This window comes from Aquarana catesbeiana, linkage group LG01, assembly GCF_042186555.1.
Source record: "Aquarana catesbeiana isolate 2022-GZ linkage group LG01, ASM4218655v1, whole genome shotgun sequence".
In the NCBI taxonomy this organism is placed as follows: Eukaryota; Metazoa; Chordata; class Amphibia; order Anura; family Ranidae; genus Aquarana; species Aquarana catesbeiana.
Window position 1 is genome coordinate 630,056,239 of NC_133324.1, and position 23,851 is coordinate 630,080,089.

Genomic DNA, 23,851 nt, shown 5'->3' on the forward strand with positions numbered 1-23,851 from the left:
AGCTTGATGGTTCAGTTTAGAGCAAATGCGACTGTGACAGTTATCATTCAGGGAATGCCTTTAACCACTTCAGCCCCGGATAGATTTACTCACTTCCTGAGCAGGCCATCTTTCGCGATACGGCACTGCGTTGCTTTACCTGACAATTGCGTGGTCGCGCGGCGCTGTTCCCACAAATAGAGCTTTCTTTTGGTGGTATTTGATCACCTTTATGGTTTTTATTATTTACGCTATAAACAAAAAAACAGCGACAATTTTGGAAAAAAAAACATTAAATTTTTTACTTTCTGCTATAAAACATTTCCAAAAAAAAAAATGTAAAAAAAATAATTTATTCATCATTTTAGGCCGATATGTATTCTGCTACATGTTTTTGGTAAACAAAAATCGCAATAAAAGTATGTTAATTGGTTTGCGCAAAAGTTTTGCGTCTACAAAATAGGGGATAGATTTATGGTATTTTTATTATATATATATTTTTTTTTACTAGTAATGGCAGTGATCTGCAATTTTTAGCGGGACTGTGACGTTGTGGCGGACAGATCAGACACCTAACTGACATTTTTGACAATTTTTTGGGAACCGGTGACATTATTATAGTAATCAGTGCTAAAAATATGAACTGTTATTGTACTAATGACACTGGCAGGGAAGGGGTTAACATCAGGGGTGATCAAGGGGTTAAATGTGTTCCCTGTTTGTGTTTTCTAAGAGCCCTTTCACACTAGGGCGTTGGAGGCGTCGGCGCTGTACCATCATTTTAGCGGCGCTTTTCAGCCGCAATTGGGGCACTTTCAACCCCCGCTAGTGGGCAAAAAGGGTTAAAAACACCCGCAATGCGCTGCTATCGCAGCGCTTTGTCGGCGCTGCCCATTGATTTTACCGCTCCTAAAGCGCCTCAAAGATGCTGCTTGCAGGACTTTTTTTTATGTCCTGCCAGCGCACCGCTCCAGTGTGAAAGCACTCAGGCTTTCACACTGGAGTGACAGGAGAGGCGATTTATAGGCACTTTGCAGGAGCTATTTTTAGCACTATAGCGCCTGTAAAGCGCCTCACTGTGAAAGGGATATAACTGTATGGGGGACTGTGTGACTGAGGAAACACACAGATCCGTCTTCCTACTTAGCAGAAAGACAGGATCTGTGTGATCTACCCTGTCCAAACGGAGATTTGCCTTGTTTACACAGGCAGATCCCTGTTCTGTCACTGCTGGGAACGATCGCGGGAGGCTGGCGGACATCGAGTCCGCTAAAGCCGCTGATTGGCTCCCTCGCTGGCCAATGGGACCAAAATTTAGTTCACCAGCCGACATACACCTACGGCGATTCGCGGGAAGTAGCCAACCTGCCGTATAATGACGGCGGCTAGTCGGCAAGCGGTTAACGTAACTGTTTTGGGGAACAGGTAAATTGATGAGTCTAGTTCCACTTTACCTGCAGGTCAAATACACCTGTCAATGAATTCTGAATGATCCCAGACGTGTTTCAAACAGATGTCAAACTGATGTCATCGACACAAGCCCGTCAGCAAAGGCACGGATTGTTTAATTATATTGTATAGCGCCGCGTAAACTGTTGGCGCTATATAAATCCTGTATAATAATAATTAATAATTGTTTTAACATTGTAATAATCCCCAAATTATTGCATAGATTAGATTTTAGTTCTAGACTTATAAATGAGGGATGCCCCCCCATTCTTGCAAAGACACAATGAAGTATACTTGTGCTTTCCCCCCTTTTTCATTTCTGTGCAGTGCGGTTCTCGTGATAGAACAGGCGTGGCTGGATTCTGCTTAAAATTGCTGTGATGTCATAATGTCACAAGGTACATCTGCTGCTATGTGCTGCCGCTGCTGAAGAGACCCTGTATGCCACCCCCCCATTAGGCTTGCTCAGCACATGTCTGCAGTAGCAATATCTGGAGAGAATGTCACCCTGCAATGTCTGTACGTAAGTCTTGATGCATGTCATTAACAACTAGTGTCTGCCTCTGGCTAGTCATGAATGCAGTACTGTTCCCTGTGTGTATTCCCTGCAGGGGGCAGTTGCTAGGGTGACCAGCATTCCCCCAGCTCAGCCACAATCACACACAAACTGGTTACTATTGCTTCTATTGTATGCAGACTGGAGGTGACGAGAAGGGAAGCCATCCAATACACTCTGAATTCTAACCACATATTACACACCCACCCTCAGCACATGCAAGGGGTTAATCATCCTGTCGTTTCTTTTTCACACCGCAAGCTAAATGAACTTTAAGCAAATGCTTCACCTGAAAGGACATAGTATGACCAAAAAATTCTATTTGCTTTAAGAAGGATGCCAAGGCTATAGAGCTCTCTCTTGGAACAGCCATGAATTCTTCCTTTGTTTTCAGCGTCAGAATGAAGAAGACCTGCGCTAAGTAGCAAGAATTAGGTAGGTGATATAAAGAACGTGACTCTCTTTTGTATGGAAATACTATAGCCTGCTGGGCTGTGTTTTTGGCTGCTAAGCGTATCACTTGTGGTATACATTCCATAGATTGTCTGACTGCATAACCCTTTTTTAAACCGGTTGCTTACATTGCAGAAGATTTGGGAAAAGGGAGGTTATGTACAGAGCAGGATTTTACACTATTTTTTTTATCTCTTTATTCTATAAAAATGTAAATGTAAAAAAAGAATATTGCAATAACGCATACAGGACAGCTTTGAGTTATAGCTATGGTTTTATAGAATTTGACTAATAACTAAGATTTAATCTGGCAACAAATGAACAGCCAATATTAGCAATATAAAGCTACGTATGTGATGTACAGTATATAGCAGCCTTTCTCAACCTTTTTACCCCCCCCCCCCCCTAGAAACCCTTAAAATAATTTTAATATCTGGGGGAACCCTTGCTAAAAATGATTCTATATCCAGCTCATGGTACATTAGCATGATTAGTAAGTTGTAGATGTAAAAATAAATAAAATAATAAGGGATATAAGTTATTTGGTGACTGTGACAACCAGGGCAGATCATGTTTTTACCACCCCAAACCATATACAAAATAGTTTTCAGTAAAAATCATCAAATTAAATATTAATAATATCCAGAGAAGAAACACAGACATTAAAAACTGTAGCGGCCTTTTACATTGGTGGTCAATGAAGAAGTGACCCCTTTAATTCAGTGGTCAGTGTAGGGCTTATTTACAATATAGATCAGTGGGAGAGGTACCCTAGATTAGTGGTCAGTGGGAGAAGGATCCCCTTAAAATTGTTGGTCAGTGAAGTGTCAGGCAGGAGATAAATCCACCAATGTCCCCACTGCTCAAGGAACCCCTAGAAGCTTTTGGAGAAACCCTAGTTGAAAAAGACTGGCATATAGTAACCTAATCAGGTAAGGTTAATCGTTTATAGGAGGAGGGTTTTTAACCTGTAAAGAGCAGTTTTTATACTTGTATGTAATTAAAACTACCTTTTATCTTGTCACGGACTTGAGATGATATCAAGGTATGCCTTGACAAGAGAGCAGTCAGATAAGCCTTTCTTCTCATTATGGAGCACACACGAATACAGAAAAACACGCGCTGTCAATATATCATTTAATGCCATTCTCAAGAAAGATCTACATCCTGTTCCACACTGGATTTCGTGCATATAGAGTATTTGTACAACATGAGCTAAATTCAATATATCTTTATAAAAAAAGATCTCTGCTTGTGAGCAAAAAAACATTTTTTACATAGGTCTGCATTGAGTTCCATAAATCATGGTGAAAGTAAGCCATTCCTTTAAGCTACAGTATGCTCTTCAAACATTAATACAGAAGTTGCGTTACTAGAACACACTAGGGTTCATTTACTAAAACTGGAGAGTGCAAAATCTGGTGCAGCCCTGCATAAAAACCTGGAAACCAGCTTCCAGGTATTTGTCAAAGCTTAATTGAACAAACTGAAGTTAGAAGCTGATTGGCTACCATGGACAGCTGCACCAGATTTTGCACTCTCCAGTTTTACTAAATCAACCTCACTTTATCAATGTGTGTAAATATTTAGCAGATAATTTACCTTCAGATTCCTCCCTGCAGTGACAACATCACAAATGTTACTGCTGGGAGTCAATGGAGGGCTCTTAGCAGTTCCTGAGTATGCAGGGGATTTATTATAAACCACATGCTATTTTTCATCAATTTGGGGAGATTTATTAAAATTAGTGCACTCAGAATCTGGTGCAGCTGTGCATTGTAGCCAATCAGCTTCTAACTTCAGATTGTTCAATGAATCTTTGAAAAAAAAAAAAACCTGGAAGCTGATAGGTTTCCATGCAGAGCTGCACTAGATTTTGCACCATGCAGTTTTAGTAAGTAACCCCCTAGTAGGTTTGGGTTGCTTGAGTTCACGCAGACCAATTTGAAAATAAATGGGCAGTTTAATACTACCATACATTGTCTGCACATAGTAGAGGCAGCACTACGGAAAATCACCAACCTGCACCAAAACCCGCTCGAAGGATGAACCTAAAGTATTCTTGTCACAAATCTGGGCAGTTCTCATGCTAGATCAGCCTTTCTCAACCAGGGTTCCTCCAGAGGTTGTTAGGGGTTCCTTGAAAAATTTGAAACTTCTGCTTTTCAGATGAGTAACCACTGACGAAAATGATCTTTTTTGGCTACCTGTAAGGGGGTTATTCCCAATGACCACAAATGTCACATCACACTAATGTACTATAAGCTGTAAATATAGTAATTATTAGTTTCCTGAAAGACATTTTAAATGGTTCCTCCATGTTAAAAAGGCTATGCTAGGTGTTTCACAAATATAGGGTCACGTTTATATACTTGATTTGCATTTGAGTTGCGTCTGCATTGCTTTGGGTGCATGCGGCCTGGGTTTATTTAGAGAAAGAACATCGTTTGAAAACACTTCAATGAAATCCACACTACAGCATTTAACCAAGTGCACTGAATGCAGCATTGTTCTGTTTAGGTGTGTTCAGCAGCTGACTGTAGTCATTGGTGAATCCTGTAGAAAAGAGCTCTTGATTGGTTTTTAGTGTGGAGAGGATGTGTTCACACTCACTATGCTACTGAGTTAAATTGTTTGTTGGCTTTATTAAACTGTACCAACATCCCACGGAATTGGCTTTATCAAATATGACCATTGGGAGAGCTACATTTAACTTTGCCAACCGCATACAATTTGTTAAAGTGAAGACCCTATGATAACTGGTGGCGTGAATGTCTCTGTGCTTTTAAGAAGTTTGGATGTAAAAGAAGTTATATTCTTCTGTCTTCCAAACCACTTTAAATACTAATCTGAAAACTAAAAAAGCAAGCAAACTGATTAAATCTGTGATTATATTGTGCTTTAGTAAACTATCACTTAAGTAAATAATAGTTGATTAAAGCACACAAATTAAACTTGAAAAGCTGTAAACATGTCACATAAACTTTGGAGGCATTCTTTAGTCTCGAGACCACCAGCAGCAATGACAGATTTATGTAAGCTTTGAGGTTTTACAAGGTACACCCATCAATACTTCTTATTAATTTGACACAACAGGTCAGATGAAATAGAGGATCCTTAGAATAGTGAGTTCTGCCACTGTTACACAGACTGACAAGATGGAGAAATATGAAAACTTGGGTCTGGTAGGAGAAGGTTCTTATGGCATGGTGATGAAGTGCCGACACAAGGAAACTGGAAGGATCGTAGCTGTCAAGAAGTTCCTAGAAAGTGAAGATGACAAGATGGTTAAGAAAATAGCAATGAGAGAAATCAAATTACTGAAGGTAAGCCTGGATTTTCCATGTTTGTAGGATCTCATGCAAATAGCATTGAGAATCTTCAGGAATCCATCAATTTTTACTATTTTCCAGTGTCAATGTGTATAGTATTTACAATGAATGCCTTGTCTTATTACGTAACATATTTCCTGAATGTGTAATTTATAACAGATAATTATTTGGGGATGGATCTTCATTCTAAACTCCACTGCAAAAGCAAACCTGCTCACATGCAGTACTCTTGGTTCTGTTTAATAAACACCCAAGGGAAAACCCTGTGGACTGCTATGGCAGTAATACCATCTCTGGCACATATTGTAGAAAATAGTTGGCTATAATTCATTCTGGGACGTGGTTCTGCTTAATAAAGACCTCAGGGAAGGCATTCTTTCCCTTAAATCCATAATAGTCCTGTAGAATGCTATGGCAGTAGTATCAACTCTGGTACATGTACTGTAGAAAAAAAGGTTGGCTATATAATTAAGTGTAATTCATTATGGGATACGAATTTGTACACTCTATACTTTTTTCAATATAAGTGGACTGAAGCAGCAAGAAACTAATATCTAATAAGTTTTGTGATCAAATATTTCTTGTTGCAGGAAGTTGAACTGGCTTTATTATGTGTACTATCCTCTATTTAAATAGTGGATACCAATAGTTGAAGTGACACTCAACAATATCAATATTTGTCAAAAAATAATCCATACGCAACCCGTACCTAATGGCACTGTAATCTTTTTTTTATGAAATAGTTTTTCTACTTCCTGATAATGTCCTCTGTGAGCTCCTGATCCTCTTCTTTTCCCCTTCACTTTAATTTGGAAAAAGCAGTGTATGTCACTTTTGCTCATGTACAGTACACTGCTCTGCATGCTATGTGGTTGATTTACTAAAACTGGAGAGTGCAAAATCTGGTGCAACTCTGGTGCTGAGCACACGCAAATATGCGGCCTCTCTGTTGCTGAATATTTCCATGCATTAGCGGCGATAGAGCTGTACCAGCAGCTCACGAAAAGCTTCTTACGATCGGGAGTTTTCCGAACATGTAACAGCCAATCACAGGGTCACAAGCCCCGTCCCGCCTCCTGGAATGCCAAACTCCTTAAAGGGCCAGCGCAAAGGGGTCAAGCTTTGACAAAAATAGAAGCTGACTGGTTTATATGCAGTGTTAAACTAGAATTTGCACTCTAGTTTGAGTCAACCCCTTTAAGTCCTATAGTCTATAGTCCCTAGTCCATCTCAGGAGTAAGCAAGAGAGGGAGGTGATATTCCTACATACAGTGGGACCATGGAGAACAAATGTAGCCATCCCGTAATAGAAAGTCAGATCGCAGCAGCAAAAAAAAGAGATTTGGAGATTTCGAGGAGGCAGAGAACAATAGAAGGTACTTTTTTAGTTAAGAATAAATACTTCAATATAATTTTTTGTTTAAATCAGAGTTTTGTGCCACTTTAACTGAATTATCTGGCTTCAATTCACCTTCTAGCAGAGAATCAGTATGAGTGAGTTAGCACCCACTCTTCTTTTGGGTGCTCACATTTAGCAGCACCCCTATCTGACTCAAACTTTTTTAGGTAGTTTTACCTGCAACATGTGCCATTGAGAACAGTGTTGTCCTTCAATTGCTCATCCCACCTATGTATAATGCCTAGATTTTCGGAAGTTTGAAAAGTCTTCCAGAAGCCTGTCCATCTTCTTTGTCCAATCCTGTAGACCTCGAAGTTGGAAATCTCAACCAGAATATCTGAACCAGTGGAACTAATCCATCTGATGCAGCACATTTTCAATATTCCCTGATTTCCACCATTAGACCCCTTTCACACTGGGGCAGTTTGCAGGCGTTATTGCACTTAAAATAGCGCCTGCAAACCGCCCCTAAACAGCCTCCGCTGTTTGTTCAGTGTGAAAGCCCGAGGGCTTTCACACTGAAGCGGTGCGCTGGCAGGAGAAGAAAAAATCTCCTGCGAGCCGCATCTTTGGTGCGGTCAAGGAGCGGTGTATTCACCACTCCTAAACCGCTCCTGCCCATTGAAATCAATGGGACAGCGTGGCTATACCGCGGTAATACCGCAGCTATAGCCGCGCTATACGAGGGCTATACGCTGTTTTAACGCGGTATTCGGCCGCTAGCGGTGCGGTTTTAACCCCCCGCTGGCGGCCGAATACCGCGTTAAAACAGCGCTAAAAATAGCGCTGTTTTACCGCCGACGCCCCTTACCGCCCCAGTGTGAAAGGGGCCTAAGACTCTGACTCGGCTTCATACCTCTTTATCCCAACACATTCATTTCTTTATCACAGAGAGCAGGTGCATTCTTCATAGACTGCAGATTTGGGACTATGTTGCTGTAAAAAAACATAGCAACCTCATTTGTGCTGATACACACAGTTGTAAATAAAAGATTTTTTTTTCAGAAATTTATTCAGTAATGCCAAATAATTATCTTTTAAATTTTTTAGTTAAACAGTTTATATGAACAGCTTGCGAGGCTTCTATAATACAGTCATCAAAACACAGGAATCTTTCTACACATATGGAGATTCATTGCAACATTTTACACACTAATCCTTGTCTTATCAAGTAGATGTGCGTCTGTAAGTGACCATTTCCTCCATTATATCATGCCAATAGCATGGGTCAGGAGCAGAATAAGAAAAAATGTTATGGAACTGAGCTACTTTTTTTCTTGTCTAGTCCTATTTTGCTGTGACATCCTGAAGAGCAAAGACCACATAAAATAACAAACTTGCACATTTCTGTTTATATTTCTATTGGGTTGTTTTTCTGAAAAATAAAGGGTTATATTATGTGTCCATTGTAGATGTCAGTAGTTATCATAATGGTCTATATTATGAAAGAATTATTGGGTAACAGGAAGACTACACACCTGTTTTATTCAAGCTCCAAGTGCCTGCTGTAGAAACCTGCCTGAGATTGATTCCTCTTGATGCATTTCACCCTTAACGGCTTAATCCTAGAAACAGGAACAATCTTAGGGAAGAGTGCTTTAAAACAGTATTTAATTAAGCCTCTTAAGCATCCTTAATTGCATTTTAAGGACCTGTTTACACCAGGTCCAGTAGGACTTCGTTGGGTGACTAATCCAACACAGTCCCACCGCAAAACAAAGCAAAATGCCTTGTCTCCTATCTATTTACCATGGTGTGCGCTGGATTAAAGTAGTGCAAATGCTAAGCTGGACCAATGTAATTATGTAAAAATATCCACACATGAAATTCTTCTTTAAGCATCCAAAATACTTCTCTACTACTCAGAAGGGAAAATTGGTCATCTTCTCTAATGGTGCGACCATCGTTTTCAATGACAATCGCATTCTAAACAACTCCACAGTGGATCTATGTTGTGTCACAAATTGAAATAATTATTATCATAAGGTACTGTAGCTGCTGACTTTTAATAAAAGGACAGGGATCCAGCACTGTCTTCACCGTGTCCGCTTCTTCGCCGGTCTTCTTGTCCCCTGCGCCGGTATGTTTACTGTTGGAGGCCGGCTGTGACTCCTTGCAGCTTCACAGCAGGCTTCCACTGCACATATGCGAGTCACTCTGTGTCTTATGAATGGACCCGCAGCCTCCTGGGACCTGTAACATGTTCCAAGAGGTTGCGGGCGGGGGGGGGGTTAACTTTCGGTGGGAACACCTAGGAGATTCCAGTGGAAGTGGGAGCAGGAACCTGTCAAATCTAGGTACTCACTCTCTAAAAAAAAAAAAATCCAAAAGCGGTTATAGAGTGGGGAAAGAGGACATAAAGCGGAACTTACCTTTTTAGATGCACTTGCACTTTAAAGTAGAACTAAAGGCAAATCTTTTTTTTTTCAGTTTGGATAGGGTTATGACCCCTGACAGTTTTTTTTTGCCATCTGTGTCCCATTGGGAGGATCTTTCCCAATGTAAAACATTTTGTCCCATAGTCAAAACAGGAAGTGAGAGGAAATCCATTCAAAGTGAGAGAATCCTTATTGTTTTGCCCTTTTGTGTAGGCAAACCCTTGTCTTTTTAGGATGGACACCTGATTCAGTTTGACGGTTTATTGTTAAAATTGATACAGACATAGAGCTGTAAGGATTGATGGCTGTAACACATGTATAGATAATACCTTGTTTCCTATACTACGGACACTATGCTTTCTTTATCTATCTTTTACCAAAGATGAATTAAAAAAATCTATGTTTGCATTGCATCTTATGGCTTGTACACACGATCAGAAAATCGTACGAAAAATACTGCTTTCGAAGTAATCGTACGATAATCTAATCATTAGTACACAGCTTTCTAGAGCCGCTCACGACAGTTCATCCGATATTATCCGATAAGAAAGGAAACAAAACTTTCTCTCATATCATACCAGATCGTACAATTTTCATTTAATCAGTACAGTTGTCGTTCGAAAATACAATACATCACTTCCAAATTTTTATTCTGTCGAAAAAACGGACGACCATTCATGCAAAATCACACATATGAAACTAAATGTGTACTTTGCCTATTCTTATCTTCTCGGGTGCAATTTGTATTAATAAAAGTTACTATTCTGTCTCTGATTGTTGTGAAGTGATTTATCCCTTGTGAGACCTCTATGCCTGGCCTGTATAAGATATAATCACTGAGGACAATCCTCATCAGATAGCTTGAACTCACCAAATAACGATTCCATCCACAAAGGTGCTTTTATTCTGAACATCGGGTTACAGCAGATGACAGGATATAAACAGATGAACAGGTTGTAGTATTTATGTGGTCAAAAGATGATATTGTCTGTAGCTTACTATGCAGAATACATCCATGACACAGGAAGTACAATCACAGGAAAAAGGGTGGAGCATTACATACAAAGGAAGTGTGTCATGACATAAGGGAAAAAGAACATGGGAACAAGTGCATTGCCACAAAAGGTCACTAGATGGCAGTATAGGAACTAAATATAAAAAAACGTCCATAGAAAACGGTTAGGGAACAATCTATATAGATTCTATACCCCATTGGGGCAACAAAGTTACCTTTAAAAAAAGTAAGGGCATCCCTGGTTGACACCAGGGTCACCAGAATTAGTGTCCCCAAAGATTTCCCCTCTATTCCCCAAAATTTTTGATTTTTTTTTACATTTTTACTTACAGTGATAACAGTAAACTAGACAGAGCGGAGGAATCTCCCTAACTCTGCCTACTCCATCCAAAACTAAAAAAAATGCTACTAGTTAAAAGAGAAGGAAAAGAAACATTATACTCACCTACCCAAACTCACTAAATCAAACCAGCTGCATCTGTCTCCCGCCGGCTCTGCAATGAGAACTGATCGATCATACACCACTGATCGCTCAGTTCTCCCCCTTCACTCTGAGCAGAGAGCAGTGACTGTCAGTCAATGGCTCTCTGCTCTCCCCTCTGGCACTCACTGAAGAAGTGGGCTGTGGAGGGGGCGGGAGGGACTGGCTCAGGCTCTCAGCGGGTCACTGAGATGCTGAACCAGGTGACGGTTCAGGCTTCTGGGTGGGTTCCAACCATATGGTCAGGATCTTTTCAGAGTATGGACTAGCTCTGTGATGTCAGCTGACAACGGGTCACAGGAGTGCAGAACAAACTACTCCTGTGACCCATAGGAGAAGTATGGCCAAAATAGTTTTGCCCATACTTTTCCTTTAAAGATCTTAAGAAGTAAGTGTGAAACATTGTATGCATGCAGAGAAAACATGTGACTGAATAATACCCAGGAAGCCAACTCTTATATGGGAGTTTTGCTATAACAGCAATTTTGAGTTTGCAGAAGAACCTGCACAGGCAAGATAACAAAACAATATTTCCATCCTCCCCACTGCTCTGTTATTGTGTTGGCATAACAGAAACAGAGAGACTATTAGACAGGCAAGATCACTCAGCGGTATTCACTTAGCACCTCTGGAAATGCTGTGTTGATGAGCTGGGATACTTTGTCTTACTAATTAATTACTTTCTCTTAGAAGGACGGTTGAAAAATGCAAACGTCTTATATTGATCAAACAGTTATTGTGATCCCTAATATATATTACAGAAACCAGACCTGTGACATACATAATGCAGTAAGACTTCAATTGATGAATTCTGTATATGTTGTTTTTCTGTCAACATTACATTTTATGTATATAGGAAAATTTGTCATGAGTGAAAAACAGGGTCTTTATTCTTGACTTTCTTTTGAAAATGCTAGTTGACAGGTTGTTTTGCTGATGCCTTGGTCTCTATTGTTTCTGATAGCCTGGAATAAAATTGTTTACTCTGATGTGTGCAAAAGACACTGCAACAAGTCAGACAGACCCTTTCTTTCCCAGTCTTACGTCCCCAGCCTGCCCCTTTCATTCATTGGATTCCAGTCCTTACAATCTAATTCAGCATTGTCTAGTATAGTCCCCGCTCCACAGTGCTGCTCAATCTGGCTGTAGGGACTGGTCTACTGTCACTTCTGCTGCCCTGCACTTTCTGCCCACATATTAAGCTGTTAAGGACAGTATGCAGCCACAGAGGAAGCTAAAGGAAAGCCCTACGCACTACCCTGGAGCAGTGGTGAAGCTAGACATTCTTCACCTGGGGCTAAGACTCGGTTCTCAGGGGGCAATGGTGCTTAGTGGGGGGACGAGCTGGGGCAGTGGTGCTCACTGGGGGGCAAGGGGGCACTGGTGTTCAGTGTGGGGGGGGGGGGCAGTGGTGCTCAGTGGATGGCCAAAGAGAGCACTGGTGCTCAGTGTGAGAAAAATGGGGCACCCGTGCTCAATCGGGAATCAAGGGGGGCACTGGTGCTCACTGGGGGGAGATGGGGAGTACTGGTGCTCAGTGGAGAGACAAGGGGTCAGTGATGCTCGGGGGGGGGGCAAATAGAGCACTGGTGCTCAGTGGTGAAACAAAGGGGGCACTAGTGCTCCATGGGGGGACAAGGGGCACTGGTGCTCAGTGGGGGGATGGGGGCCATTGATGCTCAGTGGGGGACAAGGAGGGCATTGGTGCTGAGTGAGGGGAGATGGGGTCCTGGTGCTTAGTGGGAGACATAGGGGGCATTGGTGCTTAATGGGGGGATACGGGGGTCCTAGTTGTTTAGTGGGGACAAGGGGGCATTGGTGCTTTGTGTGTGGGGGGGGTAGGGGGGTCTGGTGCTTAGTGGGGGACAAAGGGGGCATTACTGCACTGTGGGAGGGGTATTGGGGGTCCTTGCTTAGTGGGGGACAAGGGGGGGCATTAGTGCTAAGTGGGGGGAGACAGGGGGTGCTGGTGCTTGGTGAAGCACAAGAGGGGCATTGGTGCTCAGTGGGGGGAGGAAGGGGGTCCTAGTGCTTAGTGAGGACAAGGGGGGCATTGATGCTTACTGGGGGAGTCAGGGGGACCTGGTGCTTAGTGGGGGAGAAGGGGGGCATTGGGGGGAGGTGGAGGTCCTGGTGCCTAGTGGGGGGAGTGCCTAGGCTGCTGATCTTTCCTCAGATACAGTGACAGTTCAGATCATCACTGCTGCCACAATGAGGTGGCAGCAAAAGAAGACTTCCTCTACTCACTTATCTGCCGGGCTCTGACTGATGACATCATCCAATGCAAAGCCCAGTAGAGGATGTCAGTCATGGAAGTCTTCCTTCGCTGCAGGTCTTTGTTTAGTTGGCTGAACAGTCACTGAACTGGCATCCCCGGCATCCCTCCAGATGTGTCGGCCACAGGAATAATAACACTGCTGTCACTGCTCCTGTCACTCATGACACCCTTCTCAATGCGGCGCCCTGGGCATAGCACCCCCCCACACACAGTTTTGGCCCTGCTCACAGAGAGAGAGGAAGATGAAACTGAGCTGCTGTGGACTGTGGAAAGGAAAGAGCCTGCTGGGTGCAACTATGATTTGTGGGAGATGTAGTTCCCAGACAGATTGAGCCTGTACAGTTCAGCATGACCTTAAGGAAGATCTGTTCCCAGGTTCAAGGCAGATTTGGTCGGGACATTGTGGGAGACAGGCAGTGCTGAAAGCTGTTAGCACAATGTTGCGCCATCACATCAGGGATGCTGAGAGGCAGAGTAGTGGACATCTGACGTACATGAAAACACCACTGACCAATCGTTGGGGGGACTCCATTGTCGCTGACGAATGCTGCTACCTGATTGTTGGGGAGAACACCACTGTCACTGTCCAGTGATGCCACCTGATAGTCGGGAAGAACTACGCTGCCACTGACTTTGCTATGCTGCCAAAGGAGAACAAAGTGAGAGGTTGTTGACCAAACCCTACTGCACTCCATTGAAGAGGAACAGTATTGTTTGCTTGGGACACAGTGCAGTCGCCTATACCCAGCTTAGTAGGACCTTATCTTGAGCGCTCCAACACTACATCTGGGCCCCAATGTGCTAGTCAGCAGGGAAAGGGTTTAACACAGACTCACAGACTGTTAATGTAACATTGTACCTTATAGAGTTTAGGGGTCATTCTTTAGACCAAGCATCACTAAATGGCAGACCGCGGTCTGGATCCGGACCAAGCCAATGTCTCATCCGGACCCCTGCAGTCCCACCCTTTAGGAGTTGTTCTGCCCACAGCCATCACCACTGCCACTGTCATTCTCACAGAGCTGACAGCTGGAGGCAGGATGGCTCTGGACATAAGGCAGGGGGCTGCCTGAGTTAACAAGCAGGTGATTGGTTGCAAGGATGCACAAACATGCATTCAGACCTCTGCTGGAAGAATATTTTACCGACTGGACTTCCTTGAATTCTAATTCTATACCCCTGCTTTAGACCATTGGTTTGCTGCCAACTTTATACCCTACTGGCTACTGCTTATATATTTGCTTGCCAGTTGTATAACCTGTTTCCCACAGTTTTTTTGTTTTGTATTTTTTTGAGGTGTTGTTGCCATTTCAAATGTTCTGGTTGCTGTATACAGTATATATATATATATATATATACACAGTGGGGACAGAAAGTATTTAGACCCCCTAAAATTTTTCACTCTTTGTTATATTGCAGCCATTTGCTAAAATCATTTAAGTTCATTTTTTTCCTCATTAATGTACACACAGCACCCCATATTGACAGAAAAACACAGAATTGTTGACATTTTTGCAGATTTATTAAAAAAGAAAAACTGAAATATCACATGGTCCTAAGTATTCAGACCCTTTGCTCAGTATTTAGTAGAAGCACCCTTTTGATCTAATAAAGCCATGAGTCTTTTTGGGAAAGATGCAACAAGTTTTTCACACCTGGATTTGGGGATCCTCTGCCATTCCTCCTTGCAGATCCTCTCCAGTTCTGTCAGGTTGGATGGTAAACGTTGATGGCCATTTTTAGGTCTCTCCAGAGATGCTCAATTGGGTTTAAGTCAGGGTTCTGGCTGGGCCATTCAAGAACAGTCACGGAGTTGTTGTGAAGCCACTCCTTCGTTATTTTAGCTGTGTGCTTAGGGTCATTGTCTTGTTGGAATGTAAACCTTCGGCCCAGTCTGAGGTCCTGAGCACTCTGGAGAAGGTTTTCGTCCAGAATATCCCTGTACTTGGCTGCATTCATCTTTCCCTCAATTGCAACCAGTCGTCCTGTCCCTGCAGCTGAAAAACACCCCCACAGCATGATGCTGCCACCACCATGCTTCACTGTTGGGACTGTATTGGACAGGGGATAAGCAGTGACTGGTTTTCTCCACACATACCGCTTAGAATCAAGTCCAAAAAGTTCTATCTTGGTCTCATCAGACCAGAGAATCTTATTTCTTACCACCTTGGAGTCCTTCAGGTGTTTTTTTAGCAAACTCCATGCGGGCTTTCATGTGTCTTGCACTGAGGAGAAGCTTCCATCGGGCCACTCTGCCATAAAGCCCCGACTGGTGAAGGGCTGCAGTGATGGTTGACTTTTTACAACTTTCTCCCATCTCCCGACTGCATCTCTGAAGCTCAACCACAGTGATCTTTGGGTTCTTCTTTACCTCTCTCACCAAGGCTTTTCTCCCCCGATAGCTCAGATTGGCCGGACGGCCAGCTCTAGGAAGGGTTCTGGTTGTCCCAAACGTCTTTCAATTAAGGATTATGGAGGCCACTGTGCTTTTAGGAACCTTAAGTGCAGCAGAAATTTTTTTGTAATCTTGGCCAGATCTGTGCCTTGCCACAATTCTGTCTCTGAGCTCTTCAGGCAGTTCCTTTGACCTCATGATTCTCATTTGCTCTGACATGCACTGTGAGCTGTAAGGTCTTATATAGACAGGTGTGTGGCTTTCCTAACCAAGTCCAATCAGTATAATCAAACACAGCTGGACTCAAATGAAGGTGTAGAACCATCTCAAGGATGATCAGAAGAAATGGACAGCACCTGAGTTAAATATATGAGTGTCACAGCAAAGGGTCTGAATATTTAGGACAATGTGATATTTCAGTTTTTCTTTTTTTAATAAATCTGCAAAAATGTCAACAATTCTGTGTTTTTCTGTCAATATGGAGTGCTGTGTGTAAATTAATGAGGGAAAAAAAATGAACTTAAATTATTTTAGCAAATGGCTGCAATATAACAAAGAGTGACAAATTTAAGGGGATCTGAATACTTCTCGTCCCCACTATATATATATATATATATATATATATATATATATATATATATATATATATATGTGTGTGTGTGTGTGTGTGTGTGTGTAGCCATATTCCCAGACTCTAAAAACAGAGGAACCAAGAAAATAGTGGCTCCTTCAGGGTAAAGTGCTACACAAGGAATGCCCTTTCCTGCAGACTGACATCCAAGCTATATTTATATTTACATAACCCTCCTAAGAGCAAACACACTATTTGCATCACGAGAGTACTTATCTTGAGCGCTCCAACACTAGATCTTGGCCCCAATGTGCTAGTCAGCAGGGAAAGGGTTTAACACAGACTCACAGACTTAAATGTCTGTGCCATGCCATGATGCTTTCAGTAAGCTCTGTATGGCATCTTGCTAGCCCCCTCCCACCAGCCATAATCTGCATGCATAGTGCAGAGAAGTGCAAAGATCAAGTAATGATATCATAGGGTCTAAATTACGGTATGTTATGAAAATAAGTTTTATTCAAAATGTCTTTAGCATGTTTAAAGGACAATCCAGGGAAGATGAAATATAAGAGGATTATACTTCATCTTTAACACAAGCAATAGCCAGATGACCAGCATTTGCAGCCAGACAGATCTGCAATACCTCTCTAAAGAACATTTTTCAAACAGTTGCAACAAGCGCAGTTTTAGGATTCTTCATAAAAAAACTCTACTAACCACTCTTTGTAAAGTGGCCAAATAGCATAACACTATTATAATTTTATATATATATATATATATATATATATATATATATATATATATATATATATTTATTATAAAACCGTATCCTTTTCTGTGACAGGAACAAAATGTTATGGTGTCCTTGTGCCTTGTCTGCCATCTCCAATTACAGGGATTTGAATTTTTGTGTTTGCATGTAGCCTTGGCTCCATCCTAGCAAGGTGTTGCTGAGGGTGTCTGATATGAGAAAAGAAGTTCTCACACAATGAAGGTGTATTTTTAGATTATGCTGCTCTAAAAACAAGTGAATAATGATGATCTGCATCGGCTCACCTCTTTTTTTCACCAACCATGTTGCTAACTTATTACAGGATTACAAACAGAATGTGCTACTGGATGCTTCATGATTTCATGACACAGAACTGCAGAAAAGCAAATAATAAACTGTGTGTTATATGACCTACAGTTCTGCTACCCACAAAAGAAGCTGCTCCTAAGACCTCTGCAATTATGAACTCTCACTTTGGGGTCTTTTTTTCCTCCAAACCATTTAGCAAAGTCCGGGAGCCACACACCACTTCCAAGGGGTAAAATCAACTTTATTGTTCAACATAGGCATTCTATGATTAAAGGAGAAGTCCAGCCTGAGCTTGTTTGGTTGGGCTTCTCCTATGGGTCACAGGAGTGCAATTAGTTTTGCACTCCTGTGACCCATTTTCAGCGAAGAGCGGTTTGAAGTCCGCTCTCTGCTGACATCACACAGATCAGTCCAGGCACTGTGTTATCCCGACTCTGGGAGTCTGGATCCGCCAGGTGCCTGGACTGATGGCCGTCTCAGACTCTCAGCGAGCTGCTGGAGTTACTTCACAGCTCAGCGCTCCAATGAGCGTGGAGGAGCAGAGCAGGAGAGCTGCTGACTGACAGGCAGTAGCTCTCTGCTTGGGGAGCTGAGAGAACCGAGCCATCAGCAGTGTTTGATGGCTCGGTTCTCAGTGCAGAGGCAGCGGGGGGATGGATGCAGCATCGGACCGATGCTGCATCCACTTAGGTAAGTATGATTATGGGAAAAAGAAAATTCCCATACTTCTCTTTTAAGCACCAGTAGAGAGATAAACATGTTAGACAGGGAATCGTGGATGGAGTGTTTTTGCATGTGCTAAACAATAAAGTTGATTTTACCTTTTGGAAGTGGTGTGTGGCTTATTGATATATAAATGAAAAATGTTGCAGAATGTTGATCTAGGGCAGCCTTTCTCATTTTTTTTTTTTAAACATGGAGGAACCATTAAAATAACTTTCTGGTCTCTGGCAGCCCCAACTAATAAGTACTATATCTGCAGCTCACAGTACATTAGCGTGATGTTCACTGGGAAAAATGCTCCTTACATTTGTTGTCATTAGGAAATATACCCCCTTACACATAGCTTAAAAGATAATTGTCATCAGTGGTTACTCATCTGAGAGGCGGAAATTGCTCATTGCTCAAGGAACCCCTAGCAACCTCTGGATAAACCCTAGTTGAGAAAGGATGATCTATGGAGTATCTAAATGCTTATGTGGATCCTGTTCAAACAAATTGGACCATGTTTTATCTTTTTTTTTTGCCTTCTTCTGGATAAACGGTGGTATTTTTGGTTGAACTTGGTGGATATTGATGCAGATGACACATAAGCAATTAAAAAACTCCAGTTTAAAAATTACATTCATTAAAATGTACCAGTATCCATCATGGTGTTGAGCTAACCCCCAAAGCGCTGTTCCAGTTGCCAGCATGCCCTTTCTTTTCAATCTTCATATTTGTAGTGATAACAAATATGGATTTATAGTTAGTGGTATCAAAGGGTATTTTGCCCCCCCCCACCTTTCCCCCAGAGTTCCCTATTATGTTTGGACATTGTTCTGCTGTCTTCCACCTCATTTCTCAACCAAGGCTTGATTGGAGAGGAAATAGAGTTTTTCTCCTGGTTCTGGATCCTAAAATCTGGGGAGATCTACTTTAAAAATGGATTGACACAGCACTGGCTCTTGGAAGGTAAATATTATTGAAACTAAAGGTATTACATTTATTTTTTAAACTTGATAGGGTTTTTTGTGTGTATTGTTCCACACCCACCACCATAGTGAGCTGTTTAGAAGTTTAAAGGACCCCTAAAACAAACTCACTTAGGAGTGCTATTCACCAACTTCCTGCTCATGGGAGTAAGTGACATGTAAGCCCCCATTTGCCAGCAACCTAAACTTATCATATAAGATTCTAAGGAGCATAGAGCCTGGAGCCCATCACTCTCAGACACCACTGCTTTCAGAAGGGGCTCTCCACCTCACTGCGGTGAAAATATGAGCCTGCAAGCCTGGCATTCTGGGCTGGTGCTAACTGGAAAAGAGAGATGGTTTTTTTAAAACTTTTTTTTTACTTTAAACTGAGCCCGATGTCCTTTATATGAAAATACACATTTGCCTTGTTTAGTAATTAGGGTTCTAATTTTAGTATAAATGAAAAACTATTTATTTTTCGATCATCAGAATATTAGAAACTAAAACAGCATAGGCTGAAACAGGAAAGGGATGTGAGGAAACTTTATTTTGTACAAAATGCAGTGTGAAAGCACTGATAGCTAAAAGCTGATAAATAAAAGGAAATTTCAGATAAACTACATGCTCCGATCTAGTAATGGAGAAACTAGGGTACAGATCTCTTGTTCCCGAGAGACTCATCTTGATTCCTATGCTCCCATGACCTCAGTTGTGTACTTGCAATAATAGAGAGTGCGCTCAGTGAATGCGATGTATCTGCCTATGCAGAGCTCTGTTGGTTTGCTGAGATTTCACCACGTGTCCCCTCCACGTGGTCATTTGACATATCAAAGGGTCTAGAACAGGTGATCGGGCCTGTGTTGACTCGGTGGTTTGTAGTGCAGTGCAGTTTGTGGTGAGGGATGCAGCTCATCTATGTCAGAGTTCTCTCCATCAGTGTAAGTACACAGCAGGAAAATGAGGTGTTGGTGGGGGGTGCCTAGCAATTAGGCAAATAGGTATCATGGGAATGTAGGTCGCACTATATATTCATAAATAAGTACACTACAACAGGTTGGTGTTGAAAATGGCCGCGGCACCTTTATTGGTATTAGAATTAAAACAAATAACTTTATTCAAATAAATAATGAAATATCAATAAATATTCTTTCAGATTCAAAACAATTCTAACTCGCTCAGTCATAGGACTCGAGCTGTAAATAAATCATTTCAATAAAAACAAGTCCCCCCTTGATTCAAGGGTGACATAACCACATAATGGTGCCAGCGACAAGGGTGGGAGGGAAGGGAAGCTCAAGCTTAAGCCGCCTCAGGGCAAGTGTGAGCGGGTCTGTCACGCAGAGGCTTATATAGCCTCTCAGTCTGAGGAAAAACGTTTTTCCCGCTCCTTGCCTCGTGACCAGCCCGCCCTTTTTTTTTTTTTTTTTTTTTTTGAAAATAAAAACTTTATAAATAATTTCTTTTCTTTTAGCGACCACAATCCCATCATGCGGGCGCTTTATTGTGCCCACTATTCATGGGAATGTAGGTTGCAATATATATTCATAAATAAGTACACTACAACAGGTTGGTGTTGAAAATGGCCGCGGCACCTTTATTGGTATTAGAATTAAAACAAATAACTTTATTCAAATAAATAATGAAATATCAATAAATATTCTTTCAGATTCAAAACAATTCTAACTCGCTCAGTCATAGGACTCGAGCTGTAAATAAATCATTTCAATAAAAACAAGTCCCCACAAGCTGGGTTTTGAAAACAAAACCAGGCTACCCCAGCACCGCGGCCTGTTCAATGCAATTTTGAAGACCTAAATTGAAAATGTCAAGACCAACATCTGAAAGATGTACGCCATCTTGTCTGTAAAGACCGGGAAAACCTCCTTCCAAATCTATGTGACGGAAGGAAATCCCCCCAATTGATGGTAAAAATTTTTCAATTGAATGATTAATTCTCCGTCTTATCTTTTCCAATGGTCTGCTGTCTTTAGAGTACAACCAATGTAAGCGAGAGACCATCTCTGAGAAAACAACACAAGTATTTGGAAACATTACTCTTAAACGATGCAAATCTTGCTTTATTAGAAACATTAAATCTACCCACATCGTTACCTCCAATGTGTAAAATTATCATAGTTGGATAAGGCCAAGAATGAAACAATTCAGAAATATGAAGAAAAAAATGAGTGCATTGTAAACCACAAATTCCTTTCCATAAAATAAGAAACTTATCGGAAGGTAAAGATAGGTTGGAACCACAACAACGCTGTGAAGCTCTCTTATGAGCCCAATAAATGTATGAATGGCCAAATATCCATATGCAAGATTTGGCACCTAGAATCAAAAAGACAAGTTAGGTCGGATGTAAATGTTAAATCTACTAGACTCCCATCTACCCAATCTCATAATGACCTCATCACTCAAACCCAATCTAGCAGCTTCTGTAGCAGCTCCAATTCTGAAAGAATGAGTAGAAAATTTAAAAAGGGAAAGGCCTAAATGAGAAAAACAACGTCTTAATACTGCTGAAAACTGAAATTTTGTCATAGGAGAGGAATCCATATGAACAAAAAAAAAATGCTGACTTGAACTTGGGCTGACAGCAAGGTATTTTTTTTGGAATTAATAAAGGACAAAGAATGGAGTCCCCAAAAGCAAATAGATTGAGCCATTGACCTTTACCTGATCTATCCATTTTGGATTTTCTGACAAAAACAAGGACCTTATCTTCCGAAAAAGACACTTCTGATAAAAACAAACCCTCTAAACTGTGTTTATTATTTGGTAACAACTCAGATATACGAAAGCCGCAAAAAACATCAAAACAAAAGCAGCATGAAATAATATAGCCTCATACTCTGAGATGCAAACAAAAGGAGTAGCCAAACACAGCTTTGATAATAATTCCACAGTAATTGGCCTGCGCCTATCTGGAGTCAAGTTTTTCTTCCGTAGACCCTTTAAAGCTTGTCTAACAGAAAAGAAACTTACAAACTGGAAAATTATTCAGCTTCAAGAAAAAGGAGACTCCAGCTAATATTTTATTAATGTGGTTAAAGGAAAAATCCGATTGAATTAATGAACATAGAAATGCTAAAATTGAACTCTCAGAAGGTGGTAGACCCTTAAAGCCCAATTCTTTGTTGAATTTTAACCACCTTTCCCATGCAACTGAATAATCAGTCCATGTTTTAGGAGCGATCGAATGCTTAATAACCTGAATTACTGGATTTAAATTAAATCCCAAAGATGACTCGGGCAATGGTGCCCAACCAGATCTGCATGAGGTAATAGCTGTCTGAAGCGAGCCATCTGGAATCGAGATAAGGCATCAGCGATGACATTAAGATTACCTGGTATATGTTTCGCCTTAATCCAAATGTTTAATGTTAAGCATAATAGGACTAAATAACGCAAGAGTTTTATGACTAATACCGATTTTGAAGAAAGGCAGTTTAAAGCATATAATACACCTCTATTATCTGTATTGATAATAATTCTTTTGTTAGCGAGCTGATCACCCCAAATTTCCAAAGCAACTAAAACTGGAAAGAGTTCCAGTAAAACTATGTTCTTTGTAAATTTGTTAGCAATCCAAAGGGGGGGGGGGCCATGAGCCCGAACACCAATGTGAACGAAAAATCGCAGCAAAACCTTGAGAACCAGCAGCGTCTGTGAATAATTCTAAATCTGCTGCGAAAACAAAGTCTTCCTGGAAAAAAGATCTGCCATTAAATTCTTGTAGAATTTGGGACCATACCAGTAAATCCTCTTTAAGAGCACAAGTCAACCTAATGTGGGAAAAAGGGGATTTGAAGCCTGACATAGCCAAAGATAGCCTTCTAGAAAATATTCTTCCCATAGGCATAACGCGGGTAGCAAAAGAACCAGAAAAGATTGAAGCTCTTTTAATAAGATCTTTTTTCTGAGAAGGAAGAATGAGATAAAGGATTGTAACCTATAAATTTTTTGGGCAGGTAATTCAAACTGGAATAAGAGCGTATCAATCTTAATGCCTAAAAATTCAATGATTGGAGAAGGGAAAGTAGTTTTTTTTCAATTGCTAAGGGAATGTTGAAGTATTTTGTTAAACGGAAAAATAACCTGAGGATTAAGGTGCATATTAAAGAATTTGGTGGGCCAATGAACATGAAGTCATCTAAATAATGAATAATTCCAGTATGACCAGATTCAAATTGTAGCACCCACTGGAGAAAGGAAGCAAAAACTTCAAAATAATAGCAAGATAATGAGCAACCCATTGGAAGGCATTTATCATAGAAAAAATAACCTTCAAAACAAAAACCCAATGAATTGTAAGATTCCGGGGCAATGGGCAATAATCTAAAGGCTGATTGGATGTCTGCTTTTGCTAATAAAGCGCCCCGACCAAACTTTTGAATAATTTGTATAGCATCATCGAACGTAGCATACTTGACCGAAGTCAATAAAGGATCAATTTTGTCATTTAGAGATTGACCTGCAGGAAACAATAAATGGTGAATGAGCCTGTAGAAATTTGGCTCTTTTTTGGGTACTAAACCCAACGGGGAAACACGAAAATTAATAAACGGTGGTGAGATAAAGGGGCCAGCAATCCTATTAGCTGCAATTTCCTTTATTAATTTATCCCTAACTATTTCAGTATGGAGGGAAACTGATTTTAGATTGTTCGATAAATGACAGCCTGGACCTGTAAAAATAGGGAGTTTAAAACCTGTTGAAAAACCTTCAATTAGTAATTGAGCTTTCCCCTTGTCGGGGTATTAGCCATGGATGCATTTCGACTAGCCTCACAGGCGTGCAGG

The 23,851-nt window shown here is 41.2% G+C and overlaps 1 protein-coding gene across 2 annotated transcripts in view; it reads left to right on the plus strand.

Annotated features, from left to right (window-relative positions):
* Positions 1-1,787: 1,787 nt before the first annotated feature.
* CDKL2 (cyclin dependent kinase like 2) overlaps positions 1,788-23,851 on the plus strand; it is an 88,134-nt gene continuing 66,070 nt past the window's right edge. Inside the window, exons 1-2 of one of the 2 annotated variants that reach the window (XM_073601020.1) lie at positions 1,788-1,947; positions 5,534-5,763. In XM_073601020.1, coding sequence (XP_073457121.1) covers positions 5,596-5,763 — 168 coding nt within the window. In that variant the 5' untranslated portion in view covers positions 1,788-1,947; positions 5,534-5,595. Of the gene's footprint in view, positions 2,420-5,533; positions 5,764-23,851 lie in introns of both variants that reach the window. The other variant, XM_073601019.1, reaches the window with a different exon arrangement.